The 14,111-nt window shown below is 36.1% G+C and overlaps 1 protein-coding gene across 6 annotated transcripts in view; it reads right to left on the bottom strand.

The window, feature by feature from the left end:
- Positions 1 to 14,111, bottom strand: part of BIRC6 (baculoviral IAP repeat containing 6) — a 194,638-nt gene that overhangs the window by 105,906 nt on the left and 74,621 nt on the right. For all 6 annotated transcript variants that reach the window (XM_075412723.1, XM_075412718.1, XM_075412724.1 and 3 more), the window contains exons 35-43: positions 13,361 to 13,576; positions 12,811 to 12,994; positions 12,268 to 12,423; positions 11,789 to 11,922; positions 10,074 to 10,227; positions 9,190 to 9,306; positions 8,016 to 8,170; positions 6,712 to 6,838; positions 5,735 to 5,845 (exon numbers count right to left, since the gene is read on the bottom strand). In XM_075412723.1, the coding sequence (XP_075268838.1) occupies positions 5,735 to 5,845; positions 6,712 to 6,838; positions 8,016 to 8,170; positions 9,190 to 9,306; positions 10,074 to 10,227; positions 11,789 to 11,922; positions 12,268 to 12,423; positions 12,811 to 12,994; positions 13,361 to 13,576 (1,354 nt within the window). The remainder of the gene's footprint in view (positions 1 to 5,734; positions 5,846 to 6,711; positions 6,839 to 8,015; positions 8,171 to 9,189; positions 9,307 to 10,073; positions 10,228 to 11,788; positions 11,923 to 12,267; positions 12,424 to 12,810; positions 12,995 to 13,360; positions 13,577 to 14,111) is intronic.

Raw genomic sequence — 14,111 nt, 5'->3', positions numbered from 1 at the left:
TATTGAATCAATTCAAAACACAACTTGAACAAAGCATAGCTACCTACTGAATAAAATACATATTATAAAATTACACATATCTAAATGAAGTTACAGGTTATTACTTAATGCAGATGTGATCTCTTTCCTATCTCATCATATATGAAAGATTAAATCAAGAGGAAATGATGCTCTGGTACGAGAGCTTGGCTGGCATCCCTTTGCATACCAAGATGAGATTCTTAACTAGGGAGGCTGTTAAAAGAACCAAATCCTGAACTACTCACTAGTCATTTATCGGAGTCTTCATCATTCACAATAATTTCCTTAATCTAAGCTAAACTAAAGATCCCAACCAGGAGAGAAAGGTCTCCATCAAAACCAGAATTAAACCCGATTGCTTCTATCTCAGTTGAAAAGCTTTGAGGGCAATGAAAGACAAACAGCATTGGAAAGACACTTCCTATGAGAAGAAATCCTCACGGGAAGATGGAAGGAGATGATAATTCACAGTAAGTTTTCCCCTTATGAAATGCCATTTTATTCTTAAACTGTATACGGATTTCTTGCTTTAGATAAATGCATAAAACTAAGGCTGAAAGTATTTCTTCTACAGCTATACAAACCATTTTGCATTGACTTATGAACATTAGTAGTGGAACAAGCCTGTACGGCTATGACTGATGGCTGGCAATAGCTGGAGTTGATTAAAAGCAAGAAAGTATCCCACAGCATTCCAGTTCCTTTGTATTCTAGACAATAAGCCTGCTCTAGTTTACATCTGATAGTGCAATATATGAAAAGTCTAGATCTTGTCTGGGTGGGGGACAAGCCTGTAAAATGCAAGTACACAATTTCACAGGTTCTCTGAAAGAAAAGCTGAACATTTCAGAACAACAGAGAAGCCTTCCATTGCACGATGTGCCTGGGAAACACCAGCCTGGGTGAACTCATCAAGTTTATTTTCCCCTGCTGAATCTGCACTCCTGAACGTTCACTGAAGTAAAACATACAATACATTGATTGCCCCTCTCATAAAACTAGGTACGTAGGTTGCTGGTGGTGGGTTTTTGGTTGGTTGTTTCTGGGGGGTGTTTCTGAGTATATCATGATACAAGTTAAAAACAAAAATGACACTCGGGTCACTAAGAACATCAGCTTGCTAAGCTCATAGCTCTTGCATGTATACTTAGACCACTTACATCACTGCCTTTTAGGTTTTTTTGAAAAAAGTTGCACTTTTCAACTATTTTGAAATTTAAGACAAACCACTATCACTAAAATTACATTCAAATACAGCTGACATAACTAATCAAAATGAGAAGCTGGTTATTCTGGTTGCTTGGATGTGGTTATTCTGTTCAAAGTTTTCTGTAACTTTTCATTGTTTCATTATTATTTGAAAAAGGGACATACTTTTGTGCTTTACTACATTCCTGAATGGTACCTTCATAGACAGAAGGCATTTCACTTTCTTCAGAGACCTTGAATAACATGAAGTCCATAACAATCAGCGTGACAAGCAACACTGCTATTCAAAACAAATTCCCCATTGAAACTACAGCTTTTAGAATACGCATGCTTGCATTTTTCTGAACAGGGCACATTTGGGGTGTAGCTGTAAGTCACTCAACCTGTTCACTTGGTGTTTCTTTGAAGGTAACATTGTTCTTAAAACTCCAGCTTTTTCCTGCTGTGTTCATCTTCGCTTGTTAGTTCTGTATTGTAACTATTTCATTTAATCTGGCTATTTGTTAAGACTTTACATCTTGATAGAAGCTGATCTTACTTTAGAACTTCTCCAGAACTGACAGTCCCAGCCCATCTCCTCTTAACAAGTAGGAGCCAAGTCCACGCGCTAACCTTCAAGCCTTTCCTTCCAGGATTAGAAGGTTCCATAGTTCTGCTGCTTCATGACAGGGTTGATGCCATAACTGAATAAATACATATTCATTACTTCCTACATTACCTTACTTTTATATTTTATATTTAACATCTGAAAATATCACTACAATATAAACACCCACATTTTTTTGCATGATATTTGTAGCCTGACATGTTTTGTTTGACATTCTAACTCAGATTTCATGATGCATCTACATTATCTGCTCTGTCGGGTAGTGTTTATGCCCAAAACACTGCTCTCAAACAGTATTTCTAATGACAAAAATAACAGATAAGCTAAAGGGCATGCGAGGAGAGCACAAACAGCTCTTGCTAAAGGAACAGATGAGTAAATGCATTATAAGAACGACTTGATAGATGACAGCTCTTTACTTCACAGCAACTGCAGCTCAGAAATTTTTCTTAGCCAGGTGCCACTGTAGATTTGCTTCTACCCACCTTCGTTTACATGACATTAAGTGATTCTAGATGTCACCCATCAAATACTGATTTTAAACACCATTCTGGCAAAATTTGTCCCTAGATCTTGTAACCAATTAAGGTCATTGACCTGAAAAGAACAGGCTGGGGATATTTGGTTTATCCCTAAAAATATCTTGTACTCCTCGGGTAAGAGTTTCTGAAGCACAGAAGTTATGCAGCCTGAGCTCTCATTCTGAAAACATTTATCAGCACATAATGGCATAATGAAATAAGATCTTTCTGACCATGAACTGATCTGCCCTAGACAGTGGTTGCTCATAAAATCCCAGCACAGAACAGTTCCCGGAAAGAATCTACCCTATACTCAGGCAGCAGGGGAAAAAAAAACCAACTAAAAAGTCTTGATTATTACTGGAGAGATCTGGGGTTTTGGAAGAATAACTATGAAACAGCTTTGAAAATAACATCAGGATGAGATCTCTAGAACCACCTGATTTCTCATGACAAGATTTTCTAATTCACAGATCTCTTGAAGAAATGGTGACCAAAACTGTAATCTTCAGAGTACAATAGTTCAGAAGCGGGTTCAAAGAGACTACGCATAAAATGCAAATAAGGCAAAACCATTATCTATAATGGATGGAAGAATATGAAAAAGCACCGCCTGCCCCCCTCCCTCCCACCCTTTTTTTTTCCCTTTCATTTCCTTTCCTTTCTTCTTTTTAAATGAAACACTGGGGAAAACAGAACGGTTGAATGTGAACATATGTATCAAATTGCAATAACGAATTTCAACTAAATAAAGCAAACGTAAGGAGGAGGTTGTCTGAGAAGGTGTTGAGATCCAATGGTTTAGAAAACCAATGATAGTGGGATTTTCTCAGTGCTAAAATGCTCACCTGCAAAAAGAGTTTAGTGAATCATCTATGAGCGGTTACACCTCTCAGGTGGTTTTCAGTTTCTGAAATAGCAAATATGATTACCTAATCATAATGCTGTCAAAAAGAGATGCCTTCTTGCTTATTTAAAAGGCTTATTGCATCTGAAGAATTTATTATACCTGAAATCATCTCAATAAAATATTTTTGATGGTGGTAGTGTTTTTTTCATCAGTGAAGATATTCTGCAAATGAACACATTTGGGGGATTGTTGTATTTTGGGTATTAAAAGGGGAAGCACCACACCTCCTTTTATAACCACACACACCTACCAAGACTAACCCAAATTATTCCCAATGACCTGTAATTGACATCTTAGTGGTTTAAAAGAACCAACCAACCAATCAATACCCAACATAACCATAACTTCTCAATACAGCAAAGACATGTGAACAATTTGTACTTCATAGCTTAAAACACAGAATTAAAGAGGATATAACAGAAACTTGACGCCAAAGAAAGCTGACGTCATTTACATTTCACCAGTGTCAGGAACAACTTGGCTTTAAACTGTTTGCTCTCCACAGGCCCTATATATTTAAAAAAAAACAACCCAAAACTATCTCCTCTGGAAAGCATGATGTTGAAAAATACAAGCTGATGAGAACTCGTGTGAGACACTGTCTGTAAGGTCTTAAGAGACTACTGCTAGTCCCAGTTCTGAACTACAGCACACGGAAACCAACATCACTGATCAGAGAAGTGCTCTGATGGATCCCACCTTCAATTATCAAGAATTGAGCAGAGATTATTTCACTTCTTAAACGTGACAACTCAGTGCCATTGAGACAGAACATTATCCTGAATCATTAGCCACTGAGGAATCCTGGCACAGAAGTTATGTGATGGACGCTTCAACTTCTTTAGCTCCTGGTTCCATCAGTGAGTATGGGAAAAGGGGCAGTTAAGGGATACATGTCTGTGCTAATCCACACACGTATAAAAGGAGACACATCTTCACCCCTTTTCTTTACCCTCCAACAGGCTTGCATCTCCAACCCTCTCCAACTCAACTCCAACCTTGGGCTCACAATCCTATATACACAAATATCCACAATCATATTCATATGCTGATGAGACACAGTGGTTGCTTCTGAGCAGCTTTTCATTCATGTCATCACTTATTGATCTCAGGCAGTTGGCTAAGAACCTCCTGCAAACACACAGCTGCCTGGCTGTAAGCATCAGCGCACAACACCAAGCCTCACACCACTTGGAAGATTCACACATGGTCTCAGTGGTACACACAGCATAATCTTTGTAAATTGCCAGTCTACAGTTACAAATGGGAGTGTTGGAAATACACACAGGTGTTAACTGCAGGCACTGCCACCCTACAAAATCAGGCCATGGTCTATTCTCAAATACCAAGCACAAGATGGAGGTCTCAGACTGAGGATATCAATTAAGTCTCTTCCATTAATTTACTCACAGCCCTACAGCTTCACCTAACAGCAAAAATTTGAGCAGATTTTTGTGAGACGGATCTCTAAATAACATCACAGAAAAGGGACAGAAAGTGAAAACCTGAAGGGAAAGGTGCATTCCAAGGACAAAGAATTGAAATAGCACATATGAAAAAGAGATTCATAAGCATCTTTGAGAAAAATTGTGGAGAATAGCTGTGTCATCACAGGATGGCAAATTGCTTCATAGAAATGTCATCTTTGTGTGGCTCTGGGTTTCTGTCTTCTGTAATTACTGTCTTTAGTCGTATGCTTGGAGTGAAAACAGGATTTTTAAGAGCTCTGACTTGTCTAATATGTAGGTTTTAAAAGATTCCAGTCTCCATGTTCTTACTATTTGATATTTTCTTTAGCCTTGAGGACAAGGCCACAAAAGCATTCCTCATGACTGCTGCCCTATGAAAGTGAGCCATTTAGAAGCTTAATGTCTTCATTTAAAAATCACATCCTTTAATTTTTACCAGTCTTGTGGCAAAATCTATTTCACAAAGAGAGATTATTTCTAATGTGTTATGGAGCAATATACAAAATGTGAGATAATCTGGTGTGCATAGGGAAATGAAATTAAATGGCTGCATTTCTTTTTTAATAGATTCAACTTCTAGGGGCTTATTTTCAGAGAGCTTAACATAAGCAATGACCAGCGCCTGCATATTTATGAAAATATGTCTACTGCATCAGAAAAACATGAAAATCTCTCACAGCGCCTTAATCCTTCCTCTCTGCTACCTCTTCCCATAGTACAAAGCTAATTCCCAAGGATCATTAGCTAGTCCTAAAATTCATTTTTAGAAGACATTGCCAATCTATTTATAATGTTTTCTTCTACCACTAGGGTTTCAGTTTCAAGCAATTCAAGGAGCTCATTCCTGAGAAGTCTGAAGTTATGGAGAACAAACAAAAGTATTTGTATGACAAAGCAAAAGTACTGGTAATCATTGGGATGGGAATCAACACTCATCTGTACATCACTAAAACAGGCAATATATTAAAAAAAAAAAAACACAACACCAACAACTTACCATTAAGCTGCATATTTGTCATGAGAGTTAGGCTATGAAGCACAAGGCACCATGTCCGGAGTAAGGTATTAGGATACCATGCCAGAACTGACAGGAAGCTAGTTACTGAAGCTGTCAAGAAAAACATTTTTTTCCAAGCTTTAATCTTCAGGGTATTACTATAAATGTCTTACTTTCACTCTAAGGTGCTATAATCATTATTTTTATTAATATTATTACTAATGCTATTTTGGTTGTATTTCGTTTGTTTTGACAACTATTGTTCCAGGAAATTAGGAATAGAAGTCTCACCAACATTTCACAGGAACCGGCCCACAGAACTTTCTATGGTGCCCAGACCCTCACATCTCAGAGAAAACAATGCAAAGAAATTTCCAGTTTCAAAATGTTCTCATGGAAGTCAGCGTAACAGGTTTATTATAGCAGACATTAATGTTTTGGACTATCACCGCAAGACACCACAGATGTTTTAAACTATAAAAATTATTGGAAAAGCCCCATTAATTTGACACACATTTGTACTAGATTGGTAGACTGATGCCAAAATGTAATGGGGCTTCCGCCTGCACCAACTCCTTTGATAATAAAGGGATCACAGGATGGCATACAAGGAGAAGAAATTTGAGAGAGATGTACATACAGGTGCACTGTTCACCTTAGACTAAGAAGTGTCTTTTAAGAAGTCCTTGTGGGATTAATAACCTTAAGAACCACGAATATTACAATTTAATTTCTGAGGAGATTATGCAAATTCAAGGAATCACCTCTCAATTACATACTAGCTACACGTTTTCATGTTAAGAAGATATTGAGCCCAAGAGCTCTTTAATAAAAAGACAGAAATTATCTCAATATCAATCTTATCAAGAATACTTGTTTAAATACCTTTTGCTTATTATCAAAAATTGAGTACTTAAACAAAATAATCTTGTCTTACACTTCCTGAAAATTAATTTCCCGTATTTAATATATTTTACCTTGGTTCAAGGAAATGACAGGTATTCGGTTAGCGTTATAAAGGAAAATATCAGCGCCGCTATCTTTACTTCCAGAGGAGCTGGAATTCAGGCTTAATGTGAGCCATAACTGTAAAAGGGATTCAAGCTGAAAAAAGGAAGGAAAAAAAACAACCCACTATCAGACCAAACTCCAGTGTTTTTCCAGAACTCCAGAGCATAAGAGATTATCTGTTTTGATTTTAAAAGCCCTATCTACATGCTCAGGTGCTACTGTTTCACTGATAAGAAATACACACTCTCCTTTATTGGATTTGAAGATTCTGATAAACATCACGTTCAAAGCATATTCAGCACAACTAGGAAATGCCACTGCTATGATTTTGTAATTGATTTCTTCTAAATACAGTTAGGTTTCTCTCAAGAAGTGTCTTCAAACTTGCGTTAAAAAACCCTAGCTTTACACACTGCTCAGAAATGCCTGTACCATAACCTTACATCTGTAACACTAGCTTTTGGAATGTCTCAACATAGTCAAGTGATGTTTACCACTCAACTGAAATTATTCAAAAGGCCTATTTAATTACTGGGAAACCTTCTTTGCTATCAGAGAAACACGGATGCTCACTCTGAATAACTTGAGGAAAATAAATATTTATATATTTTGGGGAAGCATCAAGGTCCTTTACCCCACAAACCGTATTTTGGATGAGACATTTAAAGAACGACTGAGGGACAGAGTTAGCCACCCAGTTAAAATATGAACAGGCAGGTAGGCACCTAACCACTCATATATAGCACTCATGGCATTCCTTTCTATGTATCAAAAAAAGCGTAGCTAAACCAGCAACTTTTTAAAAAGTGTACTTCTAATTTTAACATTTAGGATCACTGGATAATTGAGGTTGGAAGAGACCTCTGGAGTTTACCCAGTCCAATCTTCTGCTCAAAGACGGTCTGACTAAGACGTCAGAGTGGGTCACGCGGGGGTTTATCCAGCCAGGTTTTGAAAACCTTCACAGACTGAGACTGCACACTTAGTGACACTCTTCACTAATAAGCTAACAATTCTCTTTCAGTGAACCTAATGACTTGTTTTTAAACATGAAAATGTATACCCACTTTTTCGCTATAACAAGAAATGTCGTATATGATAAAAGCTTTCAGAAGTTTGTCTATTACATTATTGGTACTGTTATCCATGATAACTTCATAAGCAATAAAGCACATAACAGGTCACTTGCATCCTACATAGTAAGAAATAGAGGAAAACAACTTCAAAATTTAGAGAGCATCAAAACATTTCAAAGTTCATAATTCTATACCTGAACATGGTGGACTTGTAGCATGGAAAAGAGTTTGTTGAAGCATGCGCTCAGCATGGGTATAGATGACAACTGTACAATCAACTGGGCATTTTGGTTAGCAGCATGTAATCCTCTTAGCAATGAATCATCTGTTCCACTAGGAGACTGGCTTACTGAAAAACAAAGCAGGAAGTACCAGCCTCCCATTAATTATTTTGTAAAAGTTGCTAAAAGTAATTTCGTATTTATTTTCTTGTATTTTATACTTAAGGGAAAGACATTTATTTTATAATTTACAAGAAATCTTCAATGTGTTGTTCAGCTGAGTTGGACTATTGACTACCATACTGTGAAAGACATACTCGAATATCAGACATCTCCACCTTCACAAAGAAAATGTCTGGAAAGTGAGCCCACACTTCTTTTCACAGTTCTTGCCAAACACGTATTATAGGAGTGTCCTGGTAACACTACAGGAAGACAAACAATTGGAACATCTCTCTCATGCATTATCGTAAAACTACTGTAGTCAATAAATAAAAGTCCAAAAAATAAAGTCTGAGGATGTCACTAAACCTACTATCAGATATTATAATATCTGACAAAATCAGATATTCACCTAATGACTGCATGCATATTAAGGTACTCAGAGAGCTACAAAGAAGCAGAAGCACATCTCAACAAGATAGGCAGTGCAACTCACTGAAAACACGTTCAAAAGTAAATCACCATCATGAGTGTTTTTCTATCAAAAAACTTACTGAACAGGTGAGCTCAAAATTGTATTCAATTATTTTCACTTTCGTCACTGAGTAAGTGAAACTGTCAAGTGCAAAGCAGCTTTCAAACAGCTGAAATTTCACACTGAATGCAAGAATGAGGTTTCACAAAAACAGGAAACTACACGCTCACTTTCACCTAGATCGGAAAACGAAAACAATTCCTTCATTGTACTATTATGCACTGTGAAAGGAATCCCATATATTTGACCAGTTTCACAAAATGCCTTAAGTATGTGTACACGTAATTCAAAAATCTGAATAAAGAATATCTCTAAAGCTGAGCCTAACAAGATCATTCAAGCGAAATAACACTTCTTCTAAGCTGCTAATTGACTGCAGAAAAAGTTAGTACAAATTTCAAACCAATACGGTCATTACGTGAACAAAATGATTTGACAACATGTAGTTACATGTAGGAGATGTGTTTGTTAATGCTTGTAGAATGGAATCAGCCTCCAGGGTGGACATCATTTTCAGCATCAGCTCAGCCTGCTGTTCAAGTCCAACTTCTAGACGTGCATCTAAAGCTACACAAGGCAACAAACAGGGTAAAACTGAGTCATATCAAAGACATATATAATGTTACTCTACTGTGCTGTGCAAGCAATAGATCTACAGTGCATGTTAAAATGAAAAAAAATCTCAGTATCACCAACAGGAAGAATCGCTTTTATATATGACAGAAGCAGAATGTAGAACTTCTACTCTGAACTGAACATAAGATTCTGACAGATGTGAAATATATAATTAATAAAATACTAAATTTCTGTGAAACACACATATTTCTTTTCACAGTGACTTTAATGTCAGACATGACTAAATCTGCATATGTTAAGGCCTGTTTTTCCTAAGGTAATAGCTGTCATACAAGAACCAAAAAGCTGTTTTTTCCCAGTGTGGCAGGGGAAAGATCTATCACCCCCGTTCCGTAATACTCCTCCAATCTAAACAAGTGTGCCACCTCATTTCTTAGGGTAGAGCCAACTATCCAAAACATCGACCAGTGAGAAAAGAGCTTCCAAAATTCCCCGAGAAAACAGGAATGATTTAAAACTGCCTATAAGTATGTGGTCAAAAATGTCAGCAAATATTACTTTCTGCTATGTTAGGCTGTATTAAATATAAACCTCACATAGTACTCTCTCAGTTACCACAGAAAAACTGCAGCATACGGAAAAGGTAATTCTTTCTACTTAATGCACGTAGAGACTGTTAACATCATTTGACATGCAAAAGTGTCGAATGCAGTATCACAGAAAAGAAACCCTGAAAGGAACTTTACTTCTTTGCTTACCTTGAGAGACTGACACGCTCACAGTTTGTGATCCATTTTTCTCTGTAGTTACCGGTGGTTTTGCAACTGGAATTCCAACGCCTCCAATGTAAGGATTGTAATTGTAGGTGCCATAATCGGCACCCCAGTAATCATACCAGGTGCTGCTTATAGGCTTAAAAAACCCAAAACAAACCCAAAAAACCAAAAAACAAAAAAGAAGAAAAAAATTAACAGCAACTCTTCAGACTGCTCAAGTACAAAAATAAAATTTGTAATGACTAACAACAAACATGAAAGTTGCAAAAAATGAAAACCAGAGGTTGTAGCTTTAGAAAATTTTGTTTTAATTTTTATTGCAGTATACGCTACTGAATCTTTATTGATTGTCAAAATCCAACAGTTAGATGTCTCAAAGATGCAAGAAGCCAATTTAAAAATGTTACAATTAGTTTTTATTCCCACATTTGTACCATATTGTAAATTTGGAAGTGGAGTATCACACAGATAACTTGAGAAGTTATTTATGGAGACAGAATACTGTATTATTAACTGTACTGTTAAGGTACCTTGAAGCTCCAGTGAGGCTCAGGGATTATTTATACTGGGCTCTGCAAGAGTTGAATAATCTCTACTCCAGTGTCATAATTCAAGACACTTAAAAAGCACATGGATTACAAGAAAAAAAAATAGTAACGTCAGACTGAAGGCGATTTGTGTATGCCTGTCTTTTTAATGCCAAGATCCAATATCAGCTGTCATTTTACAGATACAGAAGCAAATCTTCAGAAGGATTAAGAATGAAGAAGTGTTTTTCTGGCCATTTTTTAGAGGACACCCCATCAGGCAATAAGATCATGAAGATATCTGCGGTGAAGTGGACTAAGGAGTATTACCAAATGAAATGATAGCAGAATAAAGGAGGGGGGAAACATCAGTAACACAAAAACTAAGGAATAAGTGAAATGTTTAGGTAGGGTGAAAGAAAAAAAAAAAAATCTTTACATGATAGGTAATCAGTAGAAGGACATATGAGTGAGAGGGGTGGGAAAACTCCAAATGAAAGTGTCATTCTTATTGGACAGAGAAAAGAGACTCAACATTTTATTATTAACAGTTGTGTTTCTTTAGAACCAGATTTTTTTTTTATTTTTAGTATACTTTGACAATATACTATTACATCTAAATGTAGTTTTACTACCTCTGATATGCTTAGCTTCCATTTTAAGTATGCAAGCATTGAATAATCTTCTTGTTCTACAGTGAAATAAGTTTTTAAGTTGCTTATCTTCATAGTCTGAAGGTGGTCTGAGCCCTAGCTACTGCTCACTTTTTTTTCTTTAAACGCAATACTAGCAGTATTAACTCTCAGGATCAATAGCAGAAGCAAATGTCACTCTATACTTAATAAAAAGGGATAAGACTAGATCTTATTTTTCTTTTATATTATGCCTTTGCTGTCTTCAACTCGTGCTAAAGTATGAGTAAACTCAGAAGCTCTTGTTTATACACATATCTTCATGAAAAGCAAAATATTTTGTGGTCAACTGAGATACGAATACATCTGAGATGTAAACAAAATCTTTACCTTCTTTCCTGTCATTCTATATTAAACCTTTATAAAAAGTTAAAAGCAGGTCTAAGACACCAAATACCACTAAAGAAGCAGAGTAAGAGAGAAAGAATTTTACTGTTTCACAAGTAAAGATCATCCTGAAAACTCAGGTTTGTCATACCTTGAAGACTTTGGCTGCAAGGGGATCTTTTTCCAAATCAATATCCAAAGGATCAATATCAACTTCCATCAGATCTTGCAGTAATTCAAGGTCAATGTCCTTATCTTTTTCCAAAGATGACAGAGGTGGAGCACCTTTGAATGATTAAGAGAGTAATAATGCTATCAAGTACAAATTATAAAACATAGATAAATAATACACTTAATGGATAATTTTAAGGCTTTTAATATTACAGCTCTTAGTCGGAAAAGTTAATGCATGCAATCAAGTTGCCCTTTACAAATAATCAAAAAAATAACCCTTTTTTACTGATCAGATGTAAAACTAAGTTGAAGAATTGTTCATATTCTGCCTATATTTTCAGAAAATAATCATCCTATCAAAAAATCCTTTACTAATATTTTGATAGATGAGTAACAGCAAAGGTTTTTTTCCTTTTTTCAGTATACATATATATGCAAAGATATGAAATAATTTACCTGTAATGTCATGTGTCAAAGGCTCATCTATTGTTTCCACCAACTGAACTGTGGACTGCTGGAGAGAGTCATCAGAATCCACAGCTGAAGCTCCAGCATCTTCTCCCAAAGCACTTTCTTCCATAGCTTCAGCTGCTATAGGTGCCAACAACTCTCCTATGTATTAGATTAAGCAGACAACTCCATTTCAAGCTTTATTCCAGTTACAAATCAACATCCTGGGGTCTAGGCCAACTACCTGGTTTTCTTCATCTAACTCTAAATTCTCTAAGGACTACTTCTTCAGGGGGTGGTGTTCTGAATAATTTTCAAATAATCAGAGTCATATAAATAGTAACTTCACAATGCACAAGTCACTAATTCAGGATTGACTAACTACAATTTTTAAACTGCATTTTTTTACACACTAATTTCAATTTTTTTTTTTACTATCTTAATAGTGTCAGCAGATTCTAACATAATAATTAAAAAAATCCTAAAACATAAAAGGAAGAAAGTTTCAAGTATAACTTACATTCTGAAAAATATGAACTTAAAACAAACCTGCTAGAATATCCTGCAGCATGCAAGTCAGAGAATACTGAGCCCATGCTCCTCCCCAAGAGATGTCTCCTCTGTTAAAGTCGGTTCCAACAAGAAGCAGCAATAATCTTTCCAACTGAGTCTCGTTTACAATCTCGCATAAATGAATTGTTGGTCTCGTAGCATTTGCAATTCTTGCAAGAACCTAAAACAAACAAACAGAAATATATGTCTATTCATATTTAACAGTATGTAAATTTCTTTAATTTCGATGATTATTAGATTCTGTTTACAAGGAAATCAGGTATTGTTACTAGCTTAAGTTTTAGAATTTTAGAAGTGTAATTATATGAAAATATTTTTTAAAAGTAACTTTTTCTATGCAATTTTGAAGCTATCATATAAGTTACACAAAAGGTGACAGATCAGAAAAAGTACCTTAACAGAAACTACTAGAAATTTTAATGCTGAAGCTAATTTTTACCATCAAACCAGCAAAAAAGCAGTAATAGAAAGTTAATTAAATGTGGTGTCTATTGCAACTACAAGTTATGCTCCATATTCTCTTTACCTTACAAACAAATAGAAGTAAATCTGCATGACAAGTAAAGTCCATGGACAAGAGAAACAGTGCCAACTTCTGCACTACAGAAATACAACGTTCATGTGCTAGTGTAAATGGAAGTGGTTCAATTTCTGGAGTTTCCTTTGCTGTTGATACTTCTGTATCTAAAGTAGAACGAGGCCATTCTGCAGTCCGACGTAAGCGTATTAAGTCCTTAAAGTGCTGCAGAAATCAAATGTGAAACAACAGTTACATTTTAAAACTAACCTCTAAATCTCTTCCCAGTGAAAATCTGAGGCAGAATAACAGTAACTGTAAAACTTTAGAAAATAAGGAGTCTAAGGACATATGAGAATCTGGAATGGAACAAAGGCTTTATTGGCAGAAATTTGTTTTGGCAGCGCGTTATCTCAGGTGACAGACTCGTAACCAAATTATCCAGTTCCGCACAAGTGCCAATTAAACCTTTATGCTTCCCATAAAACATATTGAGAATATGGGTTTTACAAGTTTCTTTCACATTTCCACACCCACACATAAAGCTATGGTTACCATGAAGCAAACTGCATATAAAAATAGCTAATATGGGAATTTACCCTTACAAGCATGCTGACTTGCCAGTTCTTCACATTAGATAAATCATCAATAATTTCTAACTTTCTTAATACTTCCAGGGTACAAAGTGTCCATTAGCCACCATAGATTGAACTAGTCTGACACTTGAACAGGGCTCTAAACTACCACCTTTTCGACAGAG

Source organism: Opisthocomus hoazin, chromosome 2, assembly GCF_030867145.1.
Source record: "Opisthocomus hoazin isolate bOpiHoa1 chromosome 2, bOpiHoa1.hap1, whole genome shotgun sequence".
Taxonomy (NCBI): domain Eukaryota; kingdom Metazoa; phylum Chordata; class Aves; order Opisthocomiformes; family Opisthocomidae; genus Opisthocomus; species Opisthocomus hoazin.
This window is presented reverse-complemented; position numbering and strand designations above follow the sequence as displayed.